Below are 14457 nucleotides of genomic sequence, written 5' to 3'. Positions count from 1 at the left end.
CCAAATATCTATTAGCAGAGGTCTAATGTAAAAATTGAAATAACTAATGGAAATATGCTATACTCAAAGTGGCAGAGCAACATTAAAATACTGTATTTTGTCATTTTAACATCGTTTTCATCAAAATTGATACATTTTTTATGGAAATTGTGTTTTTTAAACAGCATTTCTCACAGAAGTATGGACATTTTAAATTCAGTGTAGTTAATCAAAGAGTTAGTCCATGACAGGGGTAGAAATACAAAGACAGTGAAGTGGTTACCACTGACTGTTGGACAGTTACTATGCTAAGGGATAGATCCTGAAGCTCAGGTAAATCAAGATGCATTGGTTTATGCCAGTTGAGGCTCATGGAGTAGAAAACTTTCCTTTAAAAAGTATCTATCAATATGCCTCTTTGCATGAGTGCTCTGTATGCATATGAAGTACTTTCATGCATGGTGATAAGATTAGATGGGCATCTGAAAGTCTCTGTGTCCCTGTACCATGTATAAAAGTACTGTGAATGTGTGCAGCCTAGGCATTTGCAGTTACAGTTCTGTCTGAGGATTCGAATGCGCAGTGCTTCAGTATGTGTAGATGATGCAGCTGCCTTTCTAACAGGCTATTGAAACAGCACTGGGAATATTGTATCAGGTTACAAAAACCCATAGATGCGTGAGTGAACCTTCATGAATGTGTTTTTATATTCATATCTTTCATAAGCAAACAGAAGTCTGTATACATGTATCCATAGCCAGGAGATGTGTGCATTCCTGAGTATCCAACAGATTCAGATTCCTTCCCTTTTTACCCTTTTGACTCTGTTCTGTAGGGCCTGGGCCAATGAGATGCATGCACTAGTGATATCTGAGGAACTGGCAAATGATGTCCTGGGAGCTGAACTGCTTATCAAGCGTCATGAGGAATACAAGCGTGAGATAGAGAAGCAGTGGCTAAAATATGAAGAAATGCAGCGGGCAGGAGGTGACCTGATGAAGAACGGACATTTCATGTCTGTGGAGGTGTGTTGATGAGTTAAATATTTTACAAACAAGAGTGAACAAAGATGACATCAAACAGGCAGGAGTTGCAGCTTTGTCTCTCTTTCAAAACAGAACTAAACAGGACAATCGGGTTCTCTATTAAAAGCTGCAGACTTTATGTGACATGTAGAAAAAGAAAACACCTTTTGAAGTTCTTACTCCTCTAGAAACTGATTTTGAAGCTATCCACAAAAGAATAATCACTGGACTGATGATGGCTATGTTGGGGGTAGGGAGGTATCACTATTCCATAGAAAAGATACGCCACATAAATGAGATTTTAGCATTTGACTACACAAGACCTAGGATAAAATACATCACAATGCAATCAACTATAGGATGGACTGATGTCCCTGAGCACACCAGAAGAAATGTAATTCTTCAGAGATGTTACAGAGCAAAGGGGCAAGAATGTTAAAATTTCTGTGATCTTGTTATCTAGGTACATTTAGACTTTGACCTTTGCAGTGGTCCCAACCTTGTCTTGATACTGTCTGTAGATCCAGAGATCACACTGTCAAAAACGTCTTCAGAATTTATCCAAGATTACATTACTTCTGTTGTAGAAAGAAGTAGAGAACTTTCCGCAGTTTAAGGCTCTCCATTGTTGCCTTGCCATAAATGGATGTATTTGTTGAATCTTCTGGTTCTCACTAGTTCTATAACACAAATTGCATTGGTATAAAGTTTCATCATGGGAAAGCATATAGCAGAATATTGGTCATACAGTATGTGGAATATGCATACAATTATAATATATAGCTATACAACATACAGGCTAAATGAATTCAAGGAAGAAAAATGAGGACTCAGGCATCTTTTCTAAACTATGTTAAGACCACAAAGTTATCTAGAGGTCATTTTCTGGATCATGAGGGCAGATTACATGCTAGTTGGCTGTCACATGAAAGTCTGATTAGATTTTTCACCTCCTGGCATTGCAAATGTTATTTTTCTAGATTGAAGAAAAACTGTTAGAGCTGTCAGAGCTGATGAAGAAGGTAAAGGAGAGCTGGGACATGAGGAAAGAGTTATATGAAGAAAACTGGGAGATTCAATTGCTCCGCAGAGAGCTAGAACAAGCAGAAGCATGGCTGGCTGCCAAGGAGAGCTTTCTTTCAGATCCTAGCTATGGGGTGAGTAAAGACAGCACAACACCATTGAGATGCCTCTTAGCATATACAGAGTGCTTGGAGCATGTATCAGCTCAGGCCTGAAGTTAATCACAGCCTAAACAGTAATGCACCCTTGAGATTACAAAGGGCAAGAGCTCTGACCTCTTACAGAAGTAAGCCCAGGCAGTTGCTGCATTTTACATGGTGATGGGCTCCAGGAAGTGGTGGCTTCCAGGGGGTGGTAGAAGACTGGGGAGAATTCCGGACCATTTTTTCACATAAATAAGATAACTCACAGAGGGTTCAATCTTCCCTGTCATGCTGAGAGCCTGTTTTGAAAGGAAAAAGGGTTTTTCCCCACTTCATGTTGCGTGGTAGAATGTTTTGCACAGATGGCTTGATAGCTAGCTTGTAAATTCCTATTTAAACACCAGCATCCATAGTTTTGGTTTTTTTCTCATTGTTGACTGTCTTCTGATAGCTTATAAGATGGGAAAACAATGTCATAAACCCAGGCATTGAAAACTAAGCCGAGAGCAAGACAGATTTAAGATGCATGTGTTGTAGGGCAGGAATAAACTCTGTGTCTGGCACATGCTGGAATCCAAGTACTTAATCTGTATGTAAACAGTTATAGTTGGAAGCCATGGTACCACATGGCTTCGCAGAAAAAAGAAGGTTGTTATTTGAGCTTTTTTTCATGTACAGCAGACAGACTGCAAGGTACAGACCTTCTTTTTAAGTGTAAATTAAGATTTTTCACGCACTACCGGGGTTTAGACATTCAATTACAAAAATTTCAGAATCACCATTTGGCTAAATAGAATGGGATGAAAATCTTAGGTATAATCTCTTCTGATAGACCTGATTTTGGACTTCCGTATCTGATAATTTTTCCATTCAGGATTCAGTGTCTGAAGTAGAGGAATTACTGAAGAAACACCGTGATTTTGAGAAGATGCTTGCAGCTCAGGAGGAGAAATTTGCTCAGCTCAGCAGGAAAACTAAGGTGAGAAGCAGAAGGTTGATGACCTGTGTATGAAACAGGATGATGAGGATCCTTGAATGTTTGGGCCTCAGTCACTCCATAGAAGAAAGAACTCCTGTGCTGAGATGGAGTAAATGAGTGACCAAAGCTGAGAGACTGCAGATAGAGCAGCTGAGAATGAGACCTGTATGTAGACCAAAAGAGTCCAACTAGCTTGCAAAAGCTCTAGAGGAGAAGTGGAAGCTTTCTTCTGCCAGGAGCAGCAAAAAGGGTGTGTAGTGCACATTGCTGTGTAAGAAACAGGGTGATGCTACACAGATGGAGAGATTTTGATTCATTCAGGATTTCAGTAGGGACCTGCAGCCACCTGACAGTGCTGGAGGATAGCAAAGGGCTGAAAATAAAGGGAGACCTAGGCAGAGATAGGCCTTTTTCCTTCTGGCATCGGAGTTCTACAACGGATTGTATTAAGTACCAAAAATATTCAGTCAGCCTCTCAGATCCCGTTTCAATGGCTTTAAATTATTTTCCTGACATAACCAGCAAAACATAGCTTTTGTGTTTGGCATTAGGCTAAAAATTAGCTTAGCTGAGTCTGCCTTTTGTTCAGTGATTTGCAAATTGGCTAAATGAAGGGACAAAGGTCCTCCACTCTAAAATTTTCCATGAGAACACCCCTGGATACTTACCGTTCCTACAGCAAACTTAAAGAAGCAGTGTCACCAAAGAGAAGCATAGTTTCTCTAGAGCTTATTAAAGACTCAGCTTCTAGGAAACTTAGCAAGGGCAGGATTCACTGTATTTGAGATTAACTGCCATCAGTATTCGTGGCTCAGCACATAGCAATTAATTTCAGTTCTAATTCTAAGAATGCCAATGGAGGTAGAGGCCATAAAATTCAATGCCAGGAGAGAGCGTATTTGAAAAACTATTCCTGCTTAAAATGAACAAAAAAATCTTAGGTAAATACCCATGAATGCAATGAAGGTAATTTAAAAAAATGTAATACTTTTGTCCTACAGAGGGAGAAGAATCTTCTGAAACAAGTGGACACAGAAGAGAGTGAGCAGAAGGATAAAGGCAAAGTTGTACGGGTTCCCTCTCTGAAAAGAAAAACATCTGACAAAAGGAATGCACCACCAAAATTGACAGAGATAAAGAGAACAACACAACTGCCATCTGTGCCCTTACCCAGCCTGTCCTGGAGGGCCCCACTTGAAACTATTTTCTCCCCCATTGAAAAGTCTTCATCGACATTCCAACATTTAATTGCTGGGGGAGTCCCAGAAGTGCTGAGCAGCAACAAAACAGAAATGAAAGCCGAGAGGAGGCCCAGTGAGATTATCACTCCACCTACATCAAAGATGGTGGGCCCACGAGCCACATCTTTGGAAATTCACAGTCCTTTAAGCTCTCCTTTATCTCCTACTCCCATAAGCCAGCAACGCAGCAGCAGTTTGTCAGAATCGTATGCCACAGGCCTTTTATCACCTCAGGAAAAAAGTGCTAGAGGTTCCTCTTTCTCCAACCTGCAGACAAAACTGATGGCAACTCCACCTGAGCCTGGCCGAAAGTCACTAGATAAATCACCAAATTTACTGCTGTCTAAGTCCTCTTGGGAGAGGTTAGAGAATATATCTTTGGTAAGTCCCAAGGATTCCTGGCTCTCTCCTCACAAAACTGCTATCCTGTTCTAGTTAAAGTAAGAAATGCAGGAAGTTCTGTATGAAAGTCACAGAGCGCACTATACAGTGGGCATTTCAGTGGGATACACTCATGGATCCAAACACAAAGAGGCATCTTATGTGCCTTTGCAGTTGACACACTTCCCAAAAAGACAGTTGACACACTTCCCAAAAAGACAGTTGACACACTTCCCAAAAAGACAGTTGACACACTTCCCAAAAAGATAGTTGACACACTTCCCAAAAAGATAGTTGACTTAAGCAGCAATGTATAGCTTAAAAGCATTTTTAATTTGCTCAGCTTTATAGCCTAGGTCTTGACAACTATATTGGTTTCTGTTTTTCTTTCCCAAACTAGAGGTTATTCATGCTGCTGAATACTCAGCAGAACACTTAACAAGAGCCAGGAGATGCTGTCTCACAAAGAGGCAAGACTGCTGATTTACCCATATCCTCCAGGTGAGGTGGTGGTGCTTTAGTGTCCACTGAGTTTAGAAGTCAGAGAGAGGCAGGACTTAGTGGCACCCTTGCCAAAGAGCTGACCTGGTGCAAGACTAGAACCAGCAACTCCTGTTTGCTCACCCTGGCAGGAAATGCACAGTTAACTCATGAACAGGTAAAAATTGTTCCCTTCCCCTCTTGCACTTTGAGAAGAATGTGTTTGTCACACACCCAAGTGTACCAGTACAACACTATACATTGGTCTAACTCAGTATTATTGCAGGGGTGGTATGAATAACTACAGCAATTTAAGTTGCAAATTGTATTTCATAATATAAAAAAGTAATTAATTAATACATCGCGATAGAGCAAATTCCATGAGCAAATTGTTCTAGAAGGACGTGAATTCTCTCCGTTTAGGTAGTATATCAGAGATGTGACTGCAGCCTAGAAAGGATTTCTAGCTGTGCTGTGAATGTAAAGGCTAGAGGCAGTAGAGATCAGTTTCTTTGTGTGGAATTTATCTAGAAAGACCTTCAGAAATTATAACATGTGTTTAAGGGTCATTTTAAAGTTAAACAGCAATGTTCTTGTGTGTCTCAGGTTTCTGCAAATCTCCAGCACATGGAGGGATTCCTAGAAAAGAGAGACCAGCTCCTTCCCGGAAGACAACAGGTAGAAACAAATGCCATCACTCTGCCTTAATTCGTCTTTCCTTGAGCTGTAGTACAGATCTGGTCTGACTTGTTCTTGCTGAAGAGGAGCTCAGGACTGTGGGTTTAATTCAGTTACCACTAAAATGCATGAAGAAGTGATGGGAATCATGCAGAACAGGGTCTGTCTACATTTAATGGATCTATGAACCAAAGCCTAGGCTGTATGAACACATTAGTTGTGTTCCCCTAATTATAAATACAGGTTTCAATACATCAACGGAATTGGGGGGAAAAAAAAATCAATATTTAAAAAAAAATTAAAATACAAGCTTCAAGACCCTGTATCAGCATGTGATCATTTGTTGGCAGAGGAAGCCCTCACTTCCATGCTCCCAATGCTTGTAATTTCTAACTGTGCTAGAAGAGAATTAAGGTTCCTGTTTCTCTTTGAAGAAGTGGTTTGTTTAATCTAGGGCTGAATGAAGCTGAGGTATTGCATGTAAACAAATTGTCTTGGATTGTTTGTCCCATAGAATATTTCCTCTGAAACTTTTAACTTGAAAGACCTTTTTAAAAAATTGAATCTGGTATGGACTCCATCTTCTTGGGAGAGAAATTTATTTTTCCTCTCTTCTGGATACACTGAACTTAGTCTGCTGTGATACTGAACTTACATAATACCAAACAAGAAAAACTATGACTTATCTTCCTTAGGACATTTTCATTCCTTTTCTCTGAATGACCAAATTGTCAGCTTGATTCACTGGCATAACAAAAGAAGAATATAGAGAAATAATAGGATCCTTCATCCAGAAGGGTCTCATGGCAGTATGCTAACCTTTCGGTGGTACATTGTTGGGGTAGAAAATAGCAGCTACTTTCGCACAGTGTTCAGTAGCATTCCACTGGGGTTAGTTTAGGAAATTAAGATGAATTCAGCAGCCATGTTAGATTGAAACCACACACTTAACAAAACCAGACTGTGACTAGCAGGCAAGGAAAGCAGGCAAGCTGGGAAAAAAGTGGAGCTTTTAGTGGCCAAAAATAGACATGACTTTGATTACTCACCTTCTCTCAAAGATGTTGCTGACCACAACATGGTGCAGAGCTTGCTTGCACCAGGTTATGTCATTTGTTCAGTCCTAACTCACAGAGAGACCCTTCCTGAATCACCCACACCAGAAACTACAGCAGGTTCTGTTTTTCTAGGAGATAATCATGACTAAGAGAGCTTCTGTGATCATAATATGGGCAGCTCCTGACTTCCTGTGGAAGTTGCACATGAAAGATTTCATGGCTCCAATAAAATATATAGCTAATAATTGGATTTTATTACCATTTCTATTCATGTAGCCAGGCTCAAGGTCTTGGAAATCCTTCTACGTAAAACTTGATGGATTAAAGCTTGAGTTCTATAATGATGAAAAAGAAGCATCTAAGGTAATTTGGTTTTTGAATCTTTCTAATAATCTCTGTGTTTACCTATGTAAAAATGCATTTAAAAGAAAATAGTTACATTTGCTTTGGTTTGGGGCTGGAGTTCTCTTTCAAATGTCAGCTGAGTGAAAATTCAACAATTGTTCAAATGATACCAACTATAAGACAGAATAATAAGCTTTCCAAAATTTTCAAACATATTCCTTAAAAGAAGTATCTTATTCAAGAATTGCCTTCAAGATACAATGCAATAGTTCATTGTTCTTCTGTGGTTCTTCTTATTCAGTGAGCCTAGTTATAAAGTTAGAAGCAGAAAAAAATAGTATGGGAGTGTAGTCAGCCTGCGGGTTGGTATGGAATTGAATGCTAGCAGAAAAGATGCAGATGACATTTTGTTTTAATTTCATCCTCCTTCAGAATGTATCCACACTCCTGTCCCTCAGTATTCCTGGTGCCAAATGTGAGAGGCTGGTAAATTACATCAGGAAAGAGAATGCCTTCAGGTTGCGGTAAGTCTTATGGAGAAGTGCAGTAATAAAAGCCTACACAGCTAACTGTACAGTTGTATTTGCCTGCAGTCACCTAAGACTGTATGTTGTTAGGAGGCGTAACTGAAATATCTTACAGTGCTTGCCCCACTCACAAGGACGGAAGGTATAAGGCAAGACTAACTGGAATTCACTGTCTCCTATCCTTATGTACAGGCTGAGAGATGGGGCAGAGTATTTCTTCGCAGCACCTTCTCAGACACTGATGGAGGACTGGCTGCGATCACTACAGAATAATATAGGTACATTCTCACTTCCTTCAAGAATGAACTGTGTTTTTAGCAAGTGATGGTGAGAGAGAAGAGAATGAGAAGTTGTCCTTAGTCTGGGGCATTTGGAGCTGTCCTTTTTAACTCTGTTGTTAGCAGTACACAAGTCACCTGCCACCTTGCGATGTAATGACCTGGCACGAGAATGCCCAGGGTGGCTTGCAAAGCAGCATTTCAGTTGTACTGCGGTCAGCATCAGGTTATTCCCAGGGAGGGGTCCTGCCCAAGGGCTGTATTCATCCTTTTATTAAGGAGTGGCTTTGGATCTTGATAAGCAGCTTTTCTTCTGAATCTAGATCTCTTTCTGGACAACTCACTAGGCAGTGTCTTACTGGAAAGGAAGCCAGAGCACAGTTATAACAATGATGTTCAGAGAAAATTGTTATGGAGCCAGAAATGGCAAACTCCGCCTCTAACACTACTTCAGAAGGTTTTTATTTGCATTCTTTGACTCTGCAGGACACAGTAGCAGATCACATTCCACAGTGATGGTGCAGTCTTTCGCTCCAAACACAGAGACCTCCCAGACAAGACTGTGGGACTTTCCAGACAGAGACTCTGCTGAAAGACTAACCAGCAAAAGCTCACTCCTGAGGTAGGGGCTCTGTGCCACAAGGCTGAACAGACGTCCATGTTGTTTGTGCTCAGGCACCAGTCACCTACAAAGGGAGATTGCCCTGAGGTCAAGAAGTGCCGCTCCTCTGTCACTAATGTCACAGAAATAGCGTAGCCACCAGGACTAGGGAAGTGATCGTCCCCCTGTACTTGGTACTGGTAAGGACACACCTCAAATACTGTGTTCAGTTTTGGGCCCCTCACTACAAGAAAGACATTGAGGTGCTGGAGCATGTCCAAAGAAGAGCAACAAAGCTCGTGAAGAGTCTAGAGCACAAGTCTTATGAGGAGCAGCTGAGGGAACTGGAGTTGTTTAGCCTGGAGAAAAGGAGGCTCAGGGGAGACCTTATCACTCTCTACAACTACCTGAAAGGAGGTTGTAGTGAGGTAGGTGTCGGTCTCTTCTCCCAAGTAACAAGAGGAAATGGCCTCAAGTTGTGCCAGGGGAGGTTTAGATTGGATATTAGGAAAGATTTCTTCACCGAAAGGGTTGCCAGGCATTGGAACAGGCTGCTCAGGGAAGTGGTTGAGTCACCATCCCTGGAGGTATTTAAAAGACATGTAGACGTGGTGCTTAGGGACATTGTTTAGTGGTGGACTTGGCAGTGCTATGTTAACAGTTGGACTCAGTGATCTTAAAGGTCTTTTTCAACCTAATCAATTCTATGATTCTAACCCAGTAAAATACAGTATTCTTGAGTATGACCCGGCCTCAATTAATTTGTGCCATTTATGATGTGCTACAGCCAGTTTTTAAATACGGGCCTCACTATAGTCAGCCGTATCTTGTCTGTGGTTCATGACTTAAAATTGGGACACCCAGAGGAATTCTTGTATCACCTATCATAGGCACCAAAGTTACTAAAATAAAGTATCTGATCTGAAGACTGGGTTACCTGTATGCTCAACGGAGAGAGACAGATGAGGGAATCAGAGCAGGAGTCTACAACAGGTGCTGTGGATTTTCCTCTGAACATTGTCTCCAGCAGGGTCTGAAAGGAACCCAGCCTTCTAATTTAAGGAGCCAAACCAGTTGTTTATAGCTGCACTGTTTGAATACTTTCCTCAAAGGCTGTTTTGAGAATCCAAACACAGGCATAGAAAACACAGCCACAGCCAAATTCAGAAATTTGGCCTGTAGTATAAATCAATTTCTGTTGCACTTGGAGTCTGTAAAAATCTTACAGTCTATGATGTGAAATCCTAGTCCCTCTGCATGGCAGATTTTTGCTGCTGTGCTAGATGCCTAACAAGTTCTTACATATACAGAGCAACTTAAACTTCTCTAGATTGTACCTGATTTTCTGGTGATGCATGTTGTTGATAGGAGAACACCTTCCTTCAAAATCAAACTGGAGAGACAGTCTGCAGAATTTTCCAGAGATTGTAAGGAAGATGGGACTGCAGTGACAGGAGCCTCCACCACCACCCTAAACCTAGAACAAAGTGGTAATAAAACAAAACTGCTTCCATCTCTACTAGAAGCAGGAAGAGAAAAATGACACTTGCCTCAATGAACACCAGACACTTAACGATTATGTCTTAACCCAGCCCTCTGGAAATGTACTGATATGTTTTAAGTTAATCACTACCCTTGGAACTTATTTTAATTATGTATTAAATCTGGTAAAACCATTAAATATAATTAAACAGGACTGCATCTGGGATACTTTTGTGTATAAGATGACTCTGTCATTCGTCATATCACCTAAGTGATATCTACTCCAAGTTACCTAATGGAAGAGTAGAGGCACCTTTAAGCCACACAGCTCAAGTGAAGTGAGCACTGAGCAGAGCACAAGGTGCAAGATGTGAGTGAACAGCAGCCACCTGCAAGTAGCTTTGCAGGTATTAATGGATAAGATTTAAGAGGTTTGGGCAGCCTGTACACTGCAGAAGCAGAAGACTCAAAGGGAACATCTGTTATATAATTCCTACAGTGTTTTGTAGTCTCCACAATCTTTCATTTTTACAACACATTAACCAACAATTCCCTAGCTATTTGCCAATTCTTTCTGGATGAGGTTACCAGGAAAAAAAGTCCTGCAGTGTTACTCATTTTTAATGGAATCTGAAACTAAAACAATACATGAACAATCAGTCTCTCAGTGCAAAAGGAGAGGAAAAGCAGGATACCAAGGAGGAAGTCTAGTCCCCAGACCACTGCTCTCAGAAAGACCAAAAACTAGATTGATTAACAAGAGCCTATTGGGAAGCTGAATTGAGTAGAAATTATATAATAGTCTTTGGGGGGAAATATGGGGGAAGGAAAAAACCATGTCTTATAGTACGTTATCCGTATGAAGTCTCAACTCGTTCTCATTAAACTATTGGCCTTTTTCACTCTTCTGAATTCCTGTAGCTGAACATTGTGTCAGGTGCACACAAATTACCAAATTATCCCCACAGTGCATGCAGCAAAGTCCCAGCATGATGCAGCAGCAGCAGTGCAATAAAGACAGGTGACCACATTTGTAGCAATCTGTTCTTTTTGGCAAGTAGTATAATGCTTACTTTGAAAAGATACCGCTCCTTGGGCCAAACACAGAACTGGTGGGATGGGACCTCTGGAGGGCTGTACTCAAAGCCAAATAATCATCAACACTAGATCAGAACAGGTATGGTTTTGTGTAGACAAGCCTTAAAAACCCTCTGAGGATGGCAGTTCCACAGTCTCTCTGGATGACCTGTTTAGTGCTGCTCTACTCTGAGTGAATATTTTCCCAAAGTTTGGTATGAACATTCCAAACAAGGACTTGTGCCTGTTGTCCCCTGCTATGTCATATACTGTTACCAAGAAGAGCACGGACCCATCAGCTTTGTACCTGCACTTCAGCAGTTGAAGGTGCTGTCATATTGCCTTCTCTTTGGCCAGACTAAGCAAGTGCAACTCTACCAGTCTCCCCTCATAGGCTGTGTGCCCTCAAACCCCTGATCAGCTTGGTAGCCCTCCACCACATCCCTTTCAGTCTCTCTGCTTCCCCCTCGAACAGGGCATCCCCAAGCTGTTCACCATATTACATGTACGTCCCCGTCACTCCTGACTGAAGGGGGTTACACTCCTGCTGACATAGCCTGTTATGCGGTTTGCTTTATTTGCACTGCTTACTCGTACTGACCGTGCCATCCACTGTAACTGCCAGACATTGCTGCTCAGTCTGTGTGGACAAAGAAGGGGCATATTCTCCACCTGATGCTGAGTTTTGCACTTTTTCTTGTTCAACTTCATGTGATTTCTGTTGGTCAGATCCTCAAGTTTTCCTGATGTCCTCCTGGATTGAAGATCTGCCGTTTGTCATGTCAGCCACTCCCTGATTTTTTTAATATTGTCCCCAAATATACTGAGGATGTTCTCCACCTCATTGTACAGCTTACTGATGAAGTTGTAGAACAATATTAGTCACAGTATTTACCCTAGGATACTCCATTTTTCACCAGCTGATGTCTAGAAGTCACGCCATTAATTGTTGCCATTGTACAAGGCATCTCAGCCAGTTTTCAGTCTTTTTATCCAGCAAGACTTCCAAAACTTCCAAATGAGAATGCTCTTGGAGACAATGGACAAGCCTTACTAAAGCTGAAGTATATTACATCTACTTTTCTCCACGTGACCATATACCCAGTGATTTCACAATGAAGGGCAATTACGTGGTCCAAGCCTGATCTCCCCTTAGTAAATCCATGCTGAATGTTCCTGATTGCCACCTTGTCCTTCATGTGCTTGGAATGAAGTCCAGGAGGACTCGCTGCACGATCATCTCACCAATGGCTGTGGTGAGCCTGATTGGCCTCGTATATGGTTTATCGGATCCTTTCTTGCCTTCACATTAGGCTGTATCCCATCATGAGAGTCCTCCTCCAGCCACCATAATGCTTCATAGCTAATAGAGCAGCAGTCTCAGAGTCACACAGCCTGATAGTGGAGCGCTTTACTGAACACCTACCTTCTCTAAGTAGACCCTCATCTGTTGCTTCCCCAATACTGGATCTCCCAGCTCCTTCCCTAACCATGCTGGTACACACAAAGGCCTGGGGCCAGGCTTTACCTATGAGTACTGAGAAGGAAAAGAAGAGGAAAAAAAGAAGTATGGAATACTTCAGCCTTTTCCATATTGTCCATCACTAGGTTTTCTCCTCCATTTGCCTCCCTAGTGGCCCCACAATTGCTCTGACCTTCTATGTCACTGCTATCTACATGGTTGAAGAGCAAAGAGTAGCTTAATGAACTTTAGCAATGCCTGCAACATCACAAATCTGGGCTCTGGACCAGGAGCAGAGGGTCCAGGACAAAAAGTCTGGCCAGCTGTCTGGTGCCTCTGTCCCACACAAGAGGCAGTCTCCTACCACTAATGCTCTTTGATTCCTCTTCATATGTCAAATAAGAAACCTGAATCTTAGTGATGAAGACCACTCTGAGACTTCACAGACTTGTGCTGTGAGGCTCCCCTTTCACTTTCCTGTTGGCCGGACTGTTAGTCTCCAGGCTACCTCAGCACAGTTCTAGCAGTCAAAGAGAGAAAGAATTGGAACAAGTTAGAATGAGAACTTGGGCAATAATGCTATGAAATTGCTGGATTAAGTGGATAGGTACATAAAACTGAATCTTTTTTTACAGGGGACTAGACAGAACCTTCTTGATGGGCAGACATGTGCACACCCCCACACATGCCTGCACACACGTGTACTTGGGTGAGGAGACACGTTCCAAACTCACCACCCCAACAGCGATGCTGTATTACTAGTTCCTCTTTAGTGGCTAAGACTGAGGACCAGAGTGTAAAGATGAGGCCCCACACTAGGTCGCTGACCCCACTTAAAGAAGTTACGGCACCTGACAGAATGGTAGAGACACAAATGGAATTAAAAAAGGTCTTTAAAAAGTTTTTTACTGTGAAATAAGAACATGGCCTGCAGGGATTTTTCTGGCTAAAATGGTTTCATTCCTTTCACAACACTTTGTTGCATTGGAAACTAGATGGCAGGTCAAAAGTATATACCAAGAGAGGGGAATGATCATCTAATCACAACAGAAGCAATTTGCAGAAAAGAGTTGTCACCGTTTTCAGAAACTGAACTGTAACAATCCAGATGGCCGGAGCTGCAGGCCTGTGAAAGATTTCAGTCTTTAAATTGTTTGAGCTTGATACTGACAAATGAGTGGAATTAGATGCTGTCAGGTCTGTAGCTCTCTCCCAGGGATTGTCAGTCACGCTAAACTGCATTACTGTGGTCTTAGAGGAGACCAGACTAAGAATAACTGCAACCTGATCCCCAGTCTCCACAGATGGAAGATAATTGCACTTAATGCTTTGTCCCGTATTACGATGTCTTCGTGCTCTATTTTTGTCTTGAGGTGCTGATGTAAAGGATCCATTGAATTGGCTGTGCACAGTTAGGGCAGCTTTGGCATAACAGATTTGTTTATAGTGCTCTGAATGGCACTCTGCGAAGTCACAGAACTGAGCGTAAGGTGTGACCTCACTCTATGATCCAACAAAAATCCCTTGGCAGCCACCTGAGTGGCTGCCAGCCACCTGGGAAGAAGGTAAGTAAGAGAGCAGTTATTTCCTAATAAAATGAACTTTTCAGGGTTTGCCAGATTCTTGCAGGGAAGATGTTCAACCTTTGAAAAGTGATTCACACATTAAAAATGCAAAAGGCTATGAGATTAAATTATT

General features: G+C 41.7%; 1 protein-coding gene across 1 annotated transcript in view; it reads left to right on the top strand.

Moving 5' to 3' along the window:
* Positions 1 to 10434, top strand: part of SPTBN5 (spectrin beta, non-erythrocytic 5) — a 108053-nt gene extending 97619 nt beyond the window's left edge. The window contains exons 61-70 of the mRNA XM_052782177.1: positions 815 to 1004; positions 1985 to 2161; positions 3045 to 3149; positions 4151 to 4771; positions 5858 to 5929; positions 7264 to 7350; positions 7765 to 7856; positions 8052 to 8137; positions 8624 to 8759; positions 10107 to 10434. Of these exons, the coding sequence (XP_052638137.1) occupies positions 815 to 1004; positions 1985 to 2161; positions 3045 to 3149; positions 4151 to 4771; positions 5858 to 5929; positions 7264 to 7350; positions 7765 to 7856; positions 8052 to 8137; positions 8624 to 8759; positions 10107 to 10281 (1741 nt within the window). The 3' untranslated portion in view covers positions 10282 to 10434. The remainder of the gene's footprint in view (positions 1 to 814; positions 1005 to 1984; positions 2162 to 3044; positions 3150 to 4150; positions 4772 to 5857; positions 5930 to 7263; positions 7351 to 7764; positions 7857 to 8051; positions 8138 to 8623; positions 8760 to 10106) is intronic.
* The last annotated feature ends 4023 nt before the right edge of the window (positions 10435 to 14457 follow it).

This window comes from Harpia harpyja, chromosome 3, assembly GCF_026419915.1.
Source record: "Harpia harpyja isolate bHarHar1 chromosome 3, bHarHar1 primary haplotype, whole genome shotgun sequence".
NCBI classification, from domain to species: Eukaryota; Metazoa; Chordata; class Aves; order Accipitriformes; family Accipitridae; genus Harpia; species Harpia harpyja.
The sequence above is the reverse complement of the archived record's forward strand: the minus strand, read 5'-3'. Positions and strand labels throughout refer to the sequence as shown.